The sequence below is a fragment of the Sebastes umbrosus genome, chromosome 21 (assembly GCF_015220745.1).
Source record: "Sebastes umbrosus isolate fSebUmb1 chromosome 21, fSebUmb1.pri, whole genome shotgun sequence".
Classification (NCBI taxonomy): Eukaryota; Metazoa; Chordata; class Actinopteri; order Perciformes; family Sebastidae; genus Sebastes; species Sebastes umbrosus.
The window spans coordinates 6,252,419-6,270,363 of NC_051289.1; the positions used below are offsets into that span (position 1 = coordinate 6,252,419).

At 39.6% G+C, this 17,945-nt stretch overlaps 1 protein-coding gene across 1 annotated transcript; it reads left to right on the forward strand.

Annotated features, from left to right (window-relative positions):
• Window positions 1-5,347: 5,347 nt before the first annotated feature.
• Window positions 5,348-10,374, forward strand: LOC119480655 (inositol monophosphatase 1-like). The gene is made up of 9 exons (XM_037757142.1): window positions 5,348-5,493; window positions 6,640-6,745; window positions 6,881-7,017; window positions 7,111-7,215; window positions 8,379-8,424; window positions 8,510-8,618; window positions 9,009-9,117; window positions 9,837-9,988; window positions 10,159-10,374. The coding sequence occupies exons 2-9, from the start codon at window positions 6,683-6,685 to the stop codon at window positions 10,287-10,289; spliced, it is 852 nt and encodes a 283-aa protein (XP_037613070.1). The 5' UTR covers window positions 5,348-5,493; window positions 6,640-6,682; the 3' UTR covers window positions 10,290-10,374.
• Window positions 10,375-17,945: the final 7,571 nt, after the last annotated feature.

Sequence of the window (17,945 nt, forward strand, 5' to 3'; positions counted from 1 at the left end):
GCTGCCACTCTCTCTCTCTCTTATTTCACCACTCACTTCCCACATACGTACACACTTAACGCAGTGACAACTGGACTCTAGAAAGGCCTATTTGCCCTTTTTTTCGCGTCAGCCACCGTAGTTCCCCGACATGCTTGGCACACGGGAGAAGCTTCAGTCTGCAACCACACCTCTAGATGTCACTTAATCCTACACACTGTTCCTTTAAGTGTGTTTTGTAAGGATGTAATGAAGGCAGCGAAATAAAGAGCTCTATAAATATCTCCTGCTCACGCCCAGCTGGATAAATGCGTGGCGTTAAAGCCCCGCGGAGAGACAGGTGTCAGCATGCATCCACATGTTGGCTATACTCGTAAACTGAAGACTATCAACAGAAGTAAAACCTGCTTGCGAACGTTTGTGCAGAAGAATGCTGAATTTCTTCGACTAAATATGGGGGTTCGGTGTTGTGACTTGTTCCCTCTGAAATTCTTAAGTAAACCATCCCCAAACACCGAAGGCAAGAAAAAAAACAACGCAATGAAATCTGCCGAGACCGCTCCCATGCTCTCTTCACTGTGAGGAAACAAAAGCTGCTACACCACCCCTTATCTTCTGAAATCTGATATTATCTAGAGCTACATTGCAGAATGGAAAATTCCCCTGTATTCAATCTCCAGCAAGGCCTCCTAAACACCTTCCTGACACCGTGACGGTGGCCTGTATCAGCCGTGTGTTCACTACATAAAGAGACGTCCTTATTTGCTCCGACCTAGAAAAACTGATAAACTGTTTTTTCTCCTTATAAAGTAGAAAATATGAAGAAAGAAAGAGTCTCTCGTGGCAAAGAGGAAACCAAATGAATAGAAAACAGACCTCTGACACTCTATAAAACACTCGAAAAAAAACAGACTGACTGCTACCGTTGTGATTTAGTAGAGAGATAAAAGCATTCACAGCCATTACACCATGTAAAAGTCTCTGCTGCATTTCCCCTGCCCTTTCAGTCAGGGCTGCAGTTACTGCACATGCAGAGCGGTGGACTGCCCCCCGGGCTGATGTGCTCTATGAAATAGCTCCGAGTTTCCCTCTCCGAGGACTGTTGTCTCTGTTTTTTCCAGCTTGTGTTTGCTGATGACTAACAAATGGTTTTAAAACACTTTACTTGAGCAAACCCACGTCCTATACTACCGCGGCCCCCTCCTCAGAAATCAATGGTCCGTGTTAGTCTGCAGCGGGGGGTTCATACGTAATCACCAGTGTTGGGAATGATTTCCAGAGTCAGCCAGCTGAACGCCAAGTCCTCCTCCGTCAACTCCACCTTTACACCAACACCTGCTCATGTTGTCGGTTCCCCGTCTTTTGATTCTTTTAGCGTTTCTTTATTGTTTCCAGAGTTTTATTAACCAAGTCCTTGTATTGTTATGTCCTGGTTGCTGTTAGGAAGTACCAACCATTGTTTCTTTGAAAAGCTGCCGAGGCTGTTTTTCCTGCTACATCCCAATGGAGATGTGTGAGTCAGGCTTTGTAGACGTTTTTGAACAATGTTAGCTTTCTGTCAGCTTTTCAGTTTTGTTTGTATACCCCCAGTATGTCTTTTTGGCTCTGCCTTTGGCTTCATCCTCCATCATATTATTATGCATTTGTTTATTTTAGCCACGCTAGATACATTTTGGTAAGGAAAAACTGTCATGGCCATTTTCAAAGCGGTCCCTTGACCTCTGACCTCAAGATATGTGAATGAAAATGAGTTCTATGGGTACCCACGAGTCTCCCCTTTACAGACATGCCCACTTTATGATAATCACATGCAGTTTTGGGGCAAGATATAGTCAAGTCAGCACACTGACACACTGACAGCTGTTGTTGCGTGTTGGGCTTGAGTTTGCCATGTTATGATTTTAGCATATTTTTTATGCTAAATGCAGTACCTGTGAGGGTTTCTGGATAATATTTGTCGTTGTTTTATGTTGTTAATTGATTTCCAATAATAAATATATACATACATTTGCGTAAAGCAGCATATTTGTCCACTCCCATGTTGATAAGAGTATTAAATACTTGACAAATCTCCCTTTTAAGGTAGATTTTGAACTGATAAAAAATGTGGGATTAATTTGCGATTAATCGCGATTAACTATTTGAATCGATTAACAGACCTAATTTAAACATGTCCACCAAATATGGTCGCAATAGCACCAAGCGTTCAGGAGATAAGACACGTTTTTGTAATATAAGCCCTTCTCACAGCATTTGAGCTAACTTTGAGGGCCAGATGTAGCACAACTGGATGGAACATCAAAAATTCAAAACGGTAACCATTTCTTGCTTGGTTCAGAGATGTTCTGTACCAAATTTGGTGGTGAGTGCTCACAATTTGTAGGAAGAGTAACAAAAAAATCAGACTTGGACAAAATTCAAAATGACATGTAATCAGTCTAGACGGCTTATTAAGGATAGATTCGTCTGGACCAACAAAATCCAGGGAAAAAATAATTTTGTTTCTGAGACTTAAAAGTAACAGGCCAAAATGTTGCACTCACTGTTATGTGTTACAGCGAAGAACACACAGAAGGACAGACAGACAGACAGACATTCCTTGCTTTATAGTTACATGTCTCAACAACTCCTGGATAAATTCACATCATATTTGGTGCAGACAAACTTTGGTGACTTTTCCTCTAGCTCCACCATCAGGTCAAAATTTTCAATACTTCATGACCAAATAGCTGCAGAAGTCAAAACTCAAAAGAGACGTATAAAGAACCCTAGACAGGAAACATCATGTCTGAAGCTCCCACTCATATTTCATGGTGCTCCATTGACCTTCAGCAACTTCAGCATCATGGCAGGCTTCAGTTACAGCTGTGATTCCAGGGAGCCGAACATCCAAAACATCCGTCATCCTGGATAAATTATTCATACCAGACCTGCCAGGGAGACAGCAGGACTGATGTATTTGTTTTGCTTGTCCTATCACTTCTCTCAGCCTGTCTCCCAACATTTTAGAGAGCGCCTTATATTTAGTGCACAACAGGGACAACGGGGTGACAACTGCTCTCCCGCTGCTCCCGGTCAAACAAACTTTCAACAAACCCCCTCTTCATGATACCACATACTGATCTGTTGTTTATTTTAGCTGCAAAGCTTGTGAATCAGGATTTCTCGTGAATGCAGCAACTTGTATAGGAGGATGTTTCCTGTCGTCGTAGCAGAGAAGTAGTGGTGGAACAAAACTGTTAGCACACGATGATCCTGCAACATTCGCTTTAGTACTCATCCTGTCTTTGCTCATGCAATAGCAAACTGTCAAAAGCTATAAATTGAGTCATGCGAGACGGGGCGGTGAGAAACATCATGTCTGAACGAGCCCCGGAAAAAAACCTACGAACACAAACAAAAGGGGATTAGACAATGTAGAACCTGATGCATATTTTGATGTCTCCTCAGTAACACAAAAGCTGTAAACAGATTCACTTATAGTTCACCAGGGTCAAGTGTTGTTGCCCTTTTTAAATGAGCCACATATCATCATTATCGTCACATTTCAGGTAAAAGGGCATAATGTAATTTTATAGAGAATTGGTAACATTTACCACTAATTGATCAATCCGTCTTGCAGCAACGTATGACTTCCTGTGACGCAACTTTTGGTGTTTTTTTTACGAGAAGTTGCTTCTCAATTTTAGAGAATAGTGTTTTTACATTCCCTCTGGGCTTAAGTGCAGCATGCATTTGAGTTAAAGAGAGAGGTAAAATTGCACATATACTGTGTCTGTGGTATCCTAGACTTAATTACACTGCTTTTAACCCCTATTATAGCATTGCTATTTTATATTTGTACCCTGCAGTAGCTCCTGATTCTCTCACAGGGGAGGATAATTAATTAGCATTTAAGTTACCTCACCTTACAGTGAGGTGTGATAACCGCTCGCTAGTTATGATAAACGTATACAGAAGGGCTGTCAATTGATTTAAATATTTAATCACGATTAATCACATATTAATCACACATTTTTTAACTGTTCAAAATGTACCTTAAAGGGAGATTTGTCAAGTATTTAATACTCTTATCAACATGGGAGTGGGCAAATATGCTTGCTTTATACAAATGTATGGATATATTTATTACTGGAAATCAATTAACACAAAACAATGACATATATTGTCCTGAAACCCTCACAGGTACTGCATTTAGCATAAAACAATATGCTCAAATCATAACATGGCAAACTGCAGCCCAACAGACAACAACAGCTGTCAGTGTGTCAGTGTGCTGACTTGACTATGACTTGCCCCAAACTGCATGTGATTATCATAAAGTGGGCATGTCTGTAAAGGGGAGACTCGTGGGTACCCATAGAACCCATTTTCATTCACATATCTGGAGGTCAGAGGTCAAGGGACCCCTTTGAAAATGGCCATGACAGTTTTTCCTCGCCAAAATTTAGCTGAAGTTTGGAGAGTTATTTATCCTCCTTTGCGACAAGCTAGTATGACATGGTTGATATCGATGGATTCCTTTTTTCCAGTCGTGTCTAGAGGGTAACTCCCATTTTGCAAAATCTGATCTGAGATCTGCAAAAACTCTTGCGAGACTTGCTGCCCAACAACCTATCCTAACCTTAACTCTTCAAGATCAATGCCTAACCTTAACGATCTCACGAGAGTTTCCCCAGTTTACTGGTTCCCCCTCTAGCTTTAAAACTGAGCCCGCTACAACCTAAAAATCACAAGTTGCGTTAATGCGTTAAAGAAATTAGTGGCGTTAAAACTAATTTGCGTTATTATCACGTTCAGTTTGACAGCCCTAGTATAAATACAGATACAGACACATCTGTGTATCTGCAGCTTATACTTTGATTCAGTTCATGAGGACATTGCCAAGACGTGCACAGTGATAAACGGGCATGCATGCACACATATGCTGATTCACCAAGGGACCGTTCAAAGTATTTCCAACTGGTGGAATACAATAAGAGGACATGAAGGGAAAGCTGTCAGGAAATGTGAAACTGACAGGAGCTTTTGTTTGTCATGCCAAATCCCATGTTAAAACGAAGTCAGGAGCTGGAATGTGCACTTATTTCTCCGAAAACAAGTATGATTTTCACCTCAGCGGATCTAATTTATGAGTTTTAGTATGGGATTTTACTTGCTGCACTGTTCTGTATTTAATTACTTGTCATGTCAGCAATGGCATGTAAATATGTGACAGAGCAGGGTGTGTCTTCCTGAATCCAAAATTTTCCACTTGCTTACATTGAGGCACTTGATGTACTGCACATCATGTTGTTGCAGGTCTGCCTTCACAGACGGACAGAATGTTATTGAGGTTTGCTATGAAGAAAGACATGAGGGCGGTGCTAGTACTTTTCCCACTCTGTCATGCCAACTTTTTTTTTTTTTCAAGTTGCTTCATCTCTCCAGTTAGGGAACTTAATGTTACGCTTTTCTAAAGAAGACGCAGTAGCATCTAGGACCTTTGACAGCCTGCCCACCTGACTTCACCAGGTAAGATTTCCTTTCATTCTATAGCGTTGCATGGATGATATGTGCATAAAAGGTGTACAGGTGTGTGCTGAGTGGATGGATGATTGTCTAATAACTCTAACGTTTTGTCATTATTGTGTAACTTATAACCAAAAACTCTTTATTAGGGTGGATTTCTCATAAAGCAGCAACTACTATTTCCTCTTCTATAACTGTATACTGCTACTCTACTACATCTCAGAGGCAAATATTATACTTTTTACTCTACTACAGCTTTAGTTACTTTTCAGATTACAATTTTGCATCCCCTTCCTGTTCAGTGGAGAGAAAAAAAATCCTTTCTGGGTTGATAAAATGCTTTTACTTTTTAAGCTAAATAAACAATTTAAAAAGCCTTTTGGATCAGCTGCAAAATGCATCGCCACAAAGCTGAAAACAGGTTTCTCACAGAACAGCGATGCTACAAACATGATGATGATCTTATAAAATATGATGCACTGCTGTCGATTAAACAACAGTATATAAAGGAGTTAAAAACATCTACAGCAGTAACATGCAACATACACATCAATTCAGCAGTAATATTAACCCAGAAACATCATTTATTACATTTTACTGCAGAATGAGTACTTTTACTTTTCATACTTCAAGTTCATTTTGATGATAATAGTTTTGAATGCAGGAAGTTTACTTATCGTGGAGTACTTTCACGGAGTGGTATTAAGTAAAGGATCTGAATATGTCTTCCACCACTGAGACTGCCACTAATCTGTAAAGCATGCTATGACAAATTTCACAATAAAGTGCTGCCTTTTAAATCGCAAAATATAAAATGCAAGAAATGGCATTCACATGCATTTCATTTTTATTCATTTATGTGAGACTTTTTTGTGCCCCACCCACTTCTGAAAATAAACCTATGCCCTCGCCAACATCACTGATTCTTCACATTTTAAAGTGTAAAAACCAGTTGTCCCTGGTGTTGATTTAATACAACGCAGGACAGGCAGATAGATGCCAGCTGCGGAAGACGTGTTGCGTAACTCACTCTGTTGAAAGAGGTGTGTGCTAAGCATGCAGGATTAGAAGTATTTGGTGCCTCAGAGACGGGGCGTCACCGTTACACCTTTTATGCCACACATGCTGACTACTTTTTTTTTTTTACAGGTTTTATTCATTTTACAGTAAGCCCAGCCCCCATACAAGCATAATGAGTGACAAATGGCAAAATGCATATGACTTTGCTGTTCAAGTGGCAAGAGCAGCTGGAGCGGTACGTAAGAGCCTTCTCTGAGTGTCTTTTCTCCTCTGGGGTTTGAATATTTTGGAAGATATTGTGATGATCAAAATATGCCCTATTTTATCCTCATGATCCCTAAGCATGTGTCAATGATGTTCCGCTGTATAGGTAATTAGAAAAGCCGGGGAGGATGAAATAAAGGTCCAGACAAAGAGCTGCTCTGTAGACCTTGTCACTAAGACTGACCAGAGGGTGGAGAAAATCATCATCGGGTCTCTTAAAGAACAATTTGGAGATGCACACTGGTGAGACATACTGTACACACCTGTATATGAATCTTTGTACTGTTTGGTTCATACGGTATCTTGATATTTGTTATTGGATCTTCTGTGCTGCAGTTTCATTGGAGAAGAGTCAGTTGCAAGCGGGGTTCAGATTGTCTTGACTGATAAACCCACATGGATCATAGACCCGGTGGACGGCACCACAAACTTTGTTCATGGGTAAGATTGTTGTGTTAATGTATTTACTTCAAGCTGATCAAACCAAACAGGACAAACTCAACAGCTGTGTCAATACAAGACGCATTAGAAGTGTATTTTGTCCTTTAAATTAAATAAAGGTTTTATTGCATGGCACCAGATATTCACAGTATTTAACCAAAAGGGCACTCGGAGAACGCAGACTTCGCCAAGGCCATGTCTTAACTCGCAGTGTTAACGAAAGTGAGACTTTAATGGGTTCTTCCTTGGCCCATGCTACACCTTTCCACCAACTTTCATGAAAATCGGGCTGGTACTTTTCCCGTAATCCTGCTGACAAACAAACAAACAAACCAGACCAAAAACATAACCTCATTGGTGGACAGATGGGGAAAAAATCGATACGGCATAGCATCGCGTTATTTTGCGTGGCGATATTGTATCGATACACGGACGTCAGGTATTGATCTTTTACTATAGTGGATGGATGGATGGACTTTATTGATCCCAAATTGAGACATTCTTGTGTGACAGCAGCAGGTTATCCAGAGAATGTACAGGAGCAGTAAATACACAGTTAATATACATATCAAAACTAGAGATACATATCTATAATATACACAATATAAAGAGTATATTAGAATACATTATAAATATACCAGACTACTACAACTAGCTTAGAAAATATGAAATATAAACATTGAATAACAATAACATACTATGTACAATAGCAAAATGTGCAATAGCAATAGACTATTAACCTCTTAAAAATCCGACAGCCCGCCAACGGGGCCGGCCGCTACTCTGTCTTTCAGTCTTAAGGAATCGATTGGTACCAATCATGTCATCTTAGCTTGTCGGGAAGGAAGCTAAATAACGCTCCAAAGTTAGGGTACATTTTGGCGAGGAAAAACAGGCAAGGCCATTTTCAAAGGGGTCCCTTGACCTCTGACCTCAAGATATGTGTATAAAAACTCTGAGATGAACAGAGTGAAAACCTGAATCTTATTGACAAACTGCATAATTTGCAGTTGACCCCTAGCGATCTTCATCCTCCTTCAAGGAATTACCATCATTTATGAAATGCTTCTTTTAAAATACCTATTCATAGATGCACAGGGTAAGACTTGGCTATGTAATCACACACACTCTGATCTGATGCACACGAAACTACTTCTTCACAGATTCCCGTTCGTGGCTGTGTCGATTGCCTTTGCCGTCGATAAGGAGGTATGTGAAATCACACAACAGTCAATAAAAGTACTTCATCCATACTTGTTTATGCCAAAGCTGAAAGAGCGCCGTCTGTTTTCAGTTGGAGTTCGGTGTGGTGTACAGCTGCTTGGAAGACAAGATGTATAAAGCACGGAAGGGACACGGAGCTTTCTGCGATGATGAGCAGATTCAGGTGTCCGACGTAAAAGGTAATACGGTCATATTTCTGTGCATATCATATCATACTCGTGTGTGACTATTTTGCATATTTGAAAATGAAAGAAAGTGCACAAATTGAGCTTTGCAGTGACCATAAATGTGTGCCATCCTTTGCCTTGCTTTTGAAATTTAATATGTGGAGAAATACCCACACACAATCATCACTTTCACTTCAAGGACCTCGAGGTTACACATTTTTCTAAGAATATAATGAAGCATTCAAGCAGAATCCTCTGGATTAAAAAGGTTACACGCATTCAATCTGGAGGACTTTTGACTGGTTCTGTATGTATGAGCGTGTGTGTGTGTGCACCTTTACAGTCACCGTCACACCTGTAATTATACATGACATTAACCCCTTTGGCATGCTGTCATTGCAGATATCAACAAGTCCATTATCATCTGTGAGCATGGAACTGACAGGAGGAAGGAGACAGTGAGTAAGATCTTCGGCACCATGCAGAAGATCCTCTGCATCCCAGTTCATGGGTGAGTGGTCTTGAAATGCATACGCTGACTCATGATTAGATTGTTTTTGTTAAAATTGAGTTAAGACAATCAAGCTTTCGGAGGTTTTAGCCAGGCTAAAACCTAAAACCTAAAGAATCCATTAGTACCAACCATGTCATACTAGCTTGTCGCAAAGGAGGCTTAATAACGATCCAAAGTTACACTAAATTTTGGTGAGGAAAAACCGCTTAAAGGGATCCCTTGACCTCTGACCTCAAGATATGTGAATGAAAATGGGTTCTATGGGTACCCACGAGTCTCGCCTTTACAGACATGCCCACTTTATGATAATCACATGCAGTTTGGGGCAAGTCATAGTCAAGTCAGCACACTGACACACTGACAGCTGTTGTTGCCTGTTGGGCTGCAGTTTGCCATGTTATGATTAGAGCATATTTGTTTATGCTAAATGCAGTACCTGTGAGGGTTTCTGGACAATATTTGTCATTGTTTTGTGTTGTTAATAGATTTTCAATAATAGATATATACATACATTTGCATAAAGCAGCATATTTATCCACTCCCATGTTGATAAGAGTATTGAATACTTGACAAATCTCCCTTTAAGGTACATTTTGAACAGATGACAAATGTGCGATTAATTTGCGATTAATCAACATTATCATGGACAAGAATATATATATATTAATCGGTTGACAGCCCTAACTCATTCATCTCCAACTGGTGTGTCCTGACAGGCTCCGTGGGTCGGGGACAGCTGCCACTAACATGTGTCTGGTGGCGTCGGGGGCGTCGGAGGCCTTCTTTGAGATTGGGATCCACCTCTGGGACATTGCTGCTGGAGTGGTCATAGTCCGAGAAGCCGGAGGAATAGTACTGGATGTTAAGGGTGTGTATGCTTTCAGATCTGATCACAGACCATCAAGTGATTATGCAGCAGTAAACTGAGTGCAAAGTCTTACAAATTTAAATAAATGAATGAGAAGGTTATAAGTATTAAAAGCAGGATTCGTTTTTTGGTGAAATCCCTTTAAATGAAGGCTTTGTTTGGCTATTTAGGGGGACCGTTCGATTTGATGTCTCGAAGGATGCTTTCAGCAAACAACATGGTTATTGCTGAGCGGATCATCAAGGAAATTGACCCATTCGATGTTGTGAGGGACGACGCTCTAGTACAGCAGAAGAAATGAGAATATCCAATCCATGCATTTTCAAATGACTACAAGAGCAAAGTCGCTGTACGTCGTAAATAAAGTTATTGTGCTTTAATCACCACTGATTGTCTTTTCATTTGCATACTGGCTGCACATTTTTCAATTCAGTCACCAATTCAAGTGACCTCCAGGTTACATTTGATCACTCTTCTGTGATTTTCTGTGATCAAAAACATTAATTGAAGAGGGGAACTTTTGTATACCAGCATATTGTAATTTGCATGCATGTCTTTTGTATGTATAGCTGACCATTTGATCTTACATTAGACATGAAGTATTCAGTTTGTAGACCCACATCCAGATATTATGTTTCAGTTTAATGTTCCACAATTTTGAACTCGACCACGACAGACTGCAGGAGAGGCTGCTCTGAGACTGATGGTTATTTTAACTGAATTTCCAATCACTGAATTTATCTCTCCTCCCTCAGTCTCATGTGACTCTAATGTGTAATTATCTGATGGAAATGAGAGGAATTCTGCCGGGGTGATTATCCTCATTAGAGGCAGTAGTCTTTAGCGCGGAGTTGAGTCAATGTTGAAGTGACTTTATAAACACTGGCCCTGTCAAGTGTCATATAATTTACTTACAGAGAACACCACAGTTGTCTAAGAGCCTCTATTTCAGCATTATTGCTGTTTACTCAGTTTATTACACTGATATTGCTGTCCACCACTAGAGGCCAGTAATGCATCAGCAATTAGATGGGATCTTCAAGATGCTCTCATTTGGTTGAACTTAGTATTTCTTATAATAATAATAAGTTTGTATAGTGGACTGTACTTAACTATAGATTGACAGCATGCCCTGAGCCCCTTTAGCCTTCATCAACACCTTTTCTAGCCTTGCAATGAGAAAAGCTATAACCCCACCCACGAGATGAGGTATTGTTTTTATTTCTGCTCTTGTTATTTCGATCTGTAAATTAACAGCTGGCTATGAGATCGGTCACACATGAAGTATGCAAAGGTGGAGAAGCAAGCTGAGAGTGAAAAAACTAACAGCAACGGTGACTGGAGCAGCATCAGCAACACAAACAGCAGGAACAACAACAGCAGCAGCAATAACAGCAGGAGGTTGGGGTTGGGGTGGAGAGGGGGGGATGAAGAGTGTTTGAACTGGTGCCTTTGAAACATAAATAACTGCAATTTCATTGTATAATTATGCCACTATGCATCTGCCACTGCTGTAGTGTATGATGATGTATGTGATGCTGTAATAGAGATGTTGTTTGCCTGTCTTTCAAATGGCAAAAAATGTAATTCCACAGCACTCTGAGTATCAGATGTGAAATATGAAGCTCTTTTTTTTTTATTATCATGTAAGAGGAATGGGGGTGAAATTATGTGTTGCACTAGAGCGAGGCCAGATAATAGTTGCAAATACAGTACATCTTAACATTTGCTTGAACTTGCCCAGAGTAGCAGATGGCTGGAATTTGCCTTGTAGGACGATTCAGTAAATGTCACGGAGGTCAGAGGAGCACACACGAGTTCAAAAAAGTCAATTTAGCATATTGACTTGAAACTTTCAGTGTTTTCCTCATCCATAATACCATTTTAATCCAAAGGATATTTGAAAAATTGATAATTAAACAGCTGAATTCACTCATATTTGATGCATTGTGTTGGCTAAATGGATGCAATCTTTTTAAGTTAATATCTACATAGTAAATAAGTAATTAAACGTGTAACAGTTACAGTAAATGGAGTATCTTATGGGCTCTCAATAATCTTATTGTGAAGGGATGCAAAGGGAAATTACTTGAGACTAGTATTTTAATAACATTAAATGACTTAAAATTATGATTTTATACCCTCTTAAATCATATTTAATTGAAAACATTCAAATATTTTGGATATTAAAATGTACCATGTCATTTCAACCTATTTACAAGCAGTGTATAAATAATTATAATAATATTAAATATATGTAATACACCTTATTTTAGTTGTAAGCATATTTATGGACATTTTCAAAGTGTTTATTAATGCATTTATACCCATGTGAAGCATCTACAACTGACAGAATAACAGATAATGAATGATTGACAATACTTTTTTTAACTTTTCATGACAACTGAGGAAACTCCATTCGCCAACAAAGGCCATGCATGCGGCTGAAAGCTCCAGTAGAACTCCAGTAAGTGGTCCTTGAGTTAGATGTTTTTGTGAAACTACAGTATGCAGGGTCAGGAATGAAATGTCAAGCTCAGCGTGTCTTCATGAGTATTTAAACATATTTAGAAGCAGTTGATAAATGTTTTATAACACATCTGTTCATCATTAAATATGATTATGTGTTTTAATCATTCATTAACTGTTCACTATGGTTCAAACACACCAGTTGCCTCATTGACAAGTATAGGCTACTAATAAACCTTGTGGGCACAGCGCCACCTGCTGGCTGCAGAAAAGAATTGAGTTTAGTGGTACTGTGTAATTTATTAAAGGGACTCTTTGTAAGAATCAGAAATGCTCGTTAACAGCGACACCTGTGGCCGTTAAGTCAACGAAAGTCAGCGTCGCGCTTGTGCTCGCGCTACATAGACATGAACGAGCATCGCTCAAAACAGTGAGGCGACACACGTCAGCTAAAACCACAATATCACTCTATATTTCAGCTGCTTGGCAGTAATGTTAGCTGACCAGACGAAGGTCTCTCCATGAATCAATGCTGATCCTAGTGTTGGCTTTTCCTGCTTCTGCCTCCTTACTGCGGCCGGAGGGAACAGAGAAGACACCGGAGTTTTGGTCGGAGACGATAACGTTTCTCGCTGCGGAGCCCCGTCACTTCACAAGACACGGAAAACCTCTGTTGGTCTGGAGGAGCTGCAGCATTTATTTCTGCACAAACTTCCACTGTACATTCACTAGATATTCTCACAGCTAAACTAACTCTCCTGCAGTGTGCGTGCATGCACGTGAGAGCGGAGCGAAATAGCAAGAAGTTAGTAAGAAGTTACAAACAGTCCCTTTAACCGTTCACTATGGTTCAGACACACCAGTTGCCTCATTGACAAATATAGACTACTAATAAACCTTGTGGGCACAGCGCCACCTGCTGGCTGCAGAAAAAAGATGTGAGTTTAGTGGTACTGAGTAATTTAATAATATAATCTGGATTAATGCCTGCCATAAAAATCTAATTTAAGGTCAGGAACTGTATATGATAGTGTTAAAATAGTGTTTATATTTGCAGCTTCCATGATAGCAATGTCAGGTGTGAGGGGAAAACAACAGAACTGCCCAGCTGCAATCTGATTGGCTGTCTGTCACGTGCTGTTGACGTCATTGTCTCGTAGTTGGCGGACGTTGGTGACGTTGTGTGTTATTCGGATGTACCTGGTTAGGCTTTCAGGATCTGAAGCATCTTCCTGAGAGGATTTCCAAACATGAAAGCAGCAGGACAACACAGTAAAGTTGGACTAGCTCTGCAGAACAACCTGCTAGCTACCCAAACTCACTACAACAAGAGAGTTAAGGAGAACAGGTATGTGCCCAGTCTGATGATCACCTGTGTTCAACTGTGTGAAATAGTGCATTATTTCAATTTGTGAAATTGTGTGTGTTTCCTGGTTTTTCATCTGTCTCTTCTGCATTATATTCACTTTTTTAATAGTCCTGTATCACAGCTGTTACCCTGCACTATATTCACTTTTAACAGTGTTCTTCATCTCCTTGTATTTTTATATCTGCTATATATTTCTTTGCACTACTAACTTTTTAACTGCCTTTTTACTAACATGTTTTGCACTATGGAGCTGTGATGCTGGAAACTTGAACTTCCCTCAGGATCAATAAAGTTACTATCTATCCATCCATCTATCTATCTATCTATCTATCTCTCTGTCTGTCTGTCTGTCTGTCTATCTATCTCTCTGTCTGTCTGTCTGTCTGTCTGTCTGTCTGTCTATCTATCTCTCTGTCTGTCTGTCTGTCTGTCTATCTATCTCTCTGTCTGTCTGTCTGTCTGTCTGTCTGTCTGTCTATCTATCTCTCTGTCTGTCTGTCTGTCTATCTATCTATCTATCTATCTATCTATCTCTCTGTCTGTCTGTCTGTCTGTCTGTCTATCTATCTCTCTGTCTGTCTGTCTGTCTGTCTGTCTGTCTGTCTGTCTGTCTGTCTATCTATCTATCTATCTATCTATCTATCTATCTATCTATCTATCTATCTCTCTGTCTGTCTGTCTGTCTGTCTGTCTGTCTATCTATCTATCTATCTATCTATCTATCTATCGTTGTAGTAGTACACTACTTTCCACCTAAAACGCCACTGTTTATACATTATATAATGATACTGCTTATACAGTAAATCAGGGGTCAGCAACCTGCGGCTCCGGAGCCACATGTGTCTCTTCAGCTCCTCTCCAGTGGCTCACTGTGGATTTAAAAAAAATGTTGTTTACATTTTCAATTTTATTTATCATTGTTGTAGGTCTATGGTTCGACGGTACCACGGAGTATTAGGGCCACATTGAGGAAAAGTCTAAGTAGTTAGCATATAAGTCTAATGCAATGAGGGCCAAAGTGCAAATGTACGACGGAGTATTGAGGGAAAAAAAGTCATAATATCATGAGAAAAAAGTCAGAAGTTTACGAGAATAAAGTCATAATATAAAGTAGTAATTTTACGCGTTATTTTTTTCTCGTAAAGTTCTGACTTTTTTCTCATAATATTATGACTTTTTGTCTCGTAAAGTTCTGACTTTATTCTCGAAATCTCAGATTATTTTCCCTCAATGTGGCCCTAATTCTCCTTAGTACATTTGCACTTTGGCCCTCACATTCATTAGACTTATATACTTTATACTTAGACTATAAACTGTGTTACCTTCATCACAATGCTCAAATGTTTTGCAGCTCCAGACAGATTTTATTTTTTAATTATTTTTGCCTTAAATGGCTCTTTTGATAGTAAAGGTTGCTGACCCCTGCACTAAATAATAGATGGAAGTGTAGAAGTAAAGTGTTACCAAGGAGGGTAATAACCTTTTGCATAGTCAGAACATTAGTCTTTGCACCTAACCAATAGAGAAAATGCCAACCTAAAGGAGTACAATAGAGTAACCTTAATAAGGAAACATGACCCTTTATGGTTCTACAAAACCACCAAATTTGTCTTAACAGTATTTACATCTGGTGAGATTAATTATTTGCAGAGCATCAGGTTTCCAATTATCACACACATAAAACAGCAGGTGAAAGGCAACTAAAGAGTTGTGAAAATGAGCGCCCGACCCAAACGACCTATCTAACACAAATTCAAGATGCTTTAAAATGCACTCACACAAATCTGAACACGTCTAATAGAAACTAGACTCTAACAGACTTTAATACATTGGACCAGAAACTATGTCAGACAAAGTGGTTAACAGCTCCCATTGTCATGTTTGCTTCATTATTTCAAGAATTGTCTCACTTGTAGGAACTTTTCTCTCTGGCACACGTTATTAGTGTCTACTGAGTCTGGCTAAAAATCATAGCCAGCATGGCTGTATTTGGTCAAATACTGTAACAGGTACAATCTCTACCAAGATTGAGCCAAGTGAGTAATTTACTGGTGTTTTGATTGCCTAGGCTGAAGGTGCAGTTTGTGAGGCTCATGTTATCAAGTGATGTTCAGGTCCTGTCGGATTCAATCAAAATCTTGCACATGCCACAAACCTGTAGTAGTTTAAGTTGTACCAGGGGGAGGAATAGAGGAGTACAGAGATGATAGTGTGTGGACCTAATATTAATACATGTCAGCAGAGTCGGTTCCTGAAGTGTTGAAGATGCTGCATCGGCTTGAGAGTGTCTATGACAGAGGACAAAGTAAAGCATGCAGTGCACTTTCTATGGATAAAGCTGAAATGTGCCTCTCTATTAGGGCTGTGAATGATGATTTAATCATATTTGATGAATCTTTTAACTGTTTGGCCTATCAGAAAATGGTGTAAAAAGCCCATCAGAAGTACCAATAGTCATAGAGTGGCTTTTTTGTAGTACTAAATTGCTTTTTTTTGTAGTATTAATTGTTGTTTTTTTGAGTGAAGGAAGCGCCAAATTTATGTACCACACTGGGAGGTTGCAGGGATGGATGGTAGGTGTATACCAGAATCCGTGTTTCCTTTCTGTAGTTAGGTTTAGACAACAAAAGCACGTTGGTTTGCGGTTATGGTTAGATTGTGGTCTTGGTTAAATGTTAAACTTATTTTGTCCTGTGTCAGTGCAGACCGTTTCTCTATTAAACCAGACCATGTCCTTTCCCCAACCTTAACAAAATGTTGCCATTGCTGTCGCCTACACATCATAACCATAAAAAAAGTTAAATAACGCTGTAGTCACTATGAGCAGATATTGTGTTGCATATTGTATATTTTGGTGGAAAACAAATTAAATATGTTGTCAGTGTATAGCCAGATAAGTTAATTAACAATATAAATACACAATGTATTTGCGGTTGCAAATTAGTTGTATGTAAACATCATTTCTAGAAGGAAAGGTCATGACCTCATGTATTTGCAAACTGGAAAAAACGCTCCGTCTGATCGGGCAACAAAAAGGCCGTACATCGCCTCGCGTTTTCCACCTGCAAAACGTGCTCTGTCTGATCAGGGCCTTAATCAGCATGGTGTGAACTCATTTGGCTTGAGCTTAAAATATAACGGACGTTCTCTTATATATGTAAAAGTCCTGCACTCTCTCATTGATGATTTAAATAGTTGCTGAATTTTCTGTCGATCAACTAATTGATTGAGCATCTAAGCATTTCAACTCTACTCTTTATGCACCAATGTTGCTGTTGCCACTGCATGCATCATCATGACAAGCAAAGAGGGACCAGGTTGACACATCCTCCATCATTTTTTGTTAAAGTGGTAGCATGCCTTTACAAAAGGAAACTGTGTGCGGATGTTTTTCTAGAAGGGGAAGTGAGGAACGGTGGCTGGAGCAAGACCAAGAAGTTAAAACTTAGAGAGTTGAAACCTGGAAATGACAACATGCTGGCTGTTATTCACACTGCAAGTAGAGAGACAAGTGTTACAATCAGAGCAGTTTAAAGATAAGTGAAGCAGATTTTTGTCAGGCAGGTTAATATAGAGTTCGTCTTTCTTGTTCACAGAAACGAGGAAGCAATCATCTAATCTGTAGAAATGATACATGAGGTAACAGCTAGATTATAATGTATATAGTCAGCAATCAATAGTGTGGAGTACTGTATATTATACTCTGCAATCAATAGTGCTGGGAGTTTAAGAGAGCAAAGAAATGGTGCGAGATATAATTGCTGCCTGATTTCCCGATTTCATACAGTTAGGCCTAATGTCAGTAAGTGTAATGAAACTGAACACACAGACCATCACAGTCACAAAAGCCCCCAGACATCCACTAAGAGTCCATCTTTTCTGCTTCAATAGAGCCAGAAACAAAGCCGGCTGCAGAAGATTGAGTCTGCGAATCCCGTGTGTCCAGCATATAAACCCACAGTACACAACAATAACCATAATCAGAATGGAAACGGCAGGAACCCTTTAATTTGTGCTTGTTACCATTAGCTGTCATCATTAGGTAAGAGAGGCCTGTGGCTGCTGTAAGTGCACAACAAAATAATACATCCAATAATCTACAGTTCAGCTCTCTTTCGG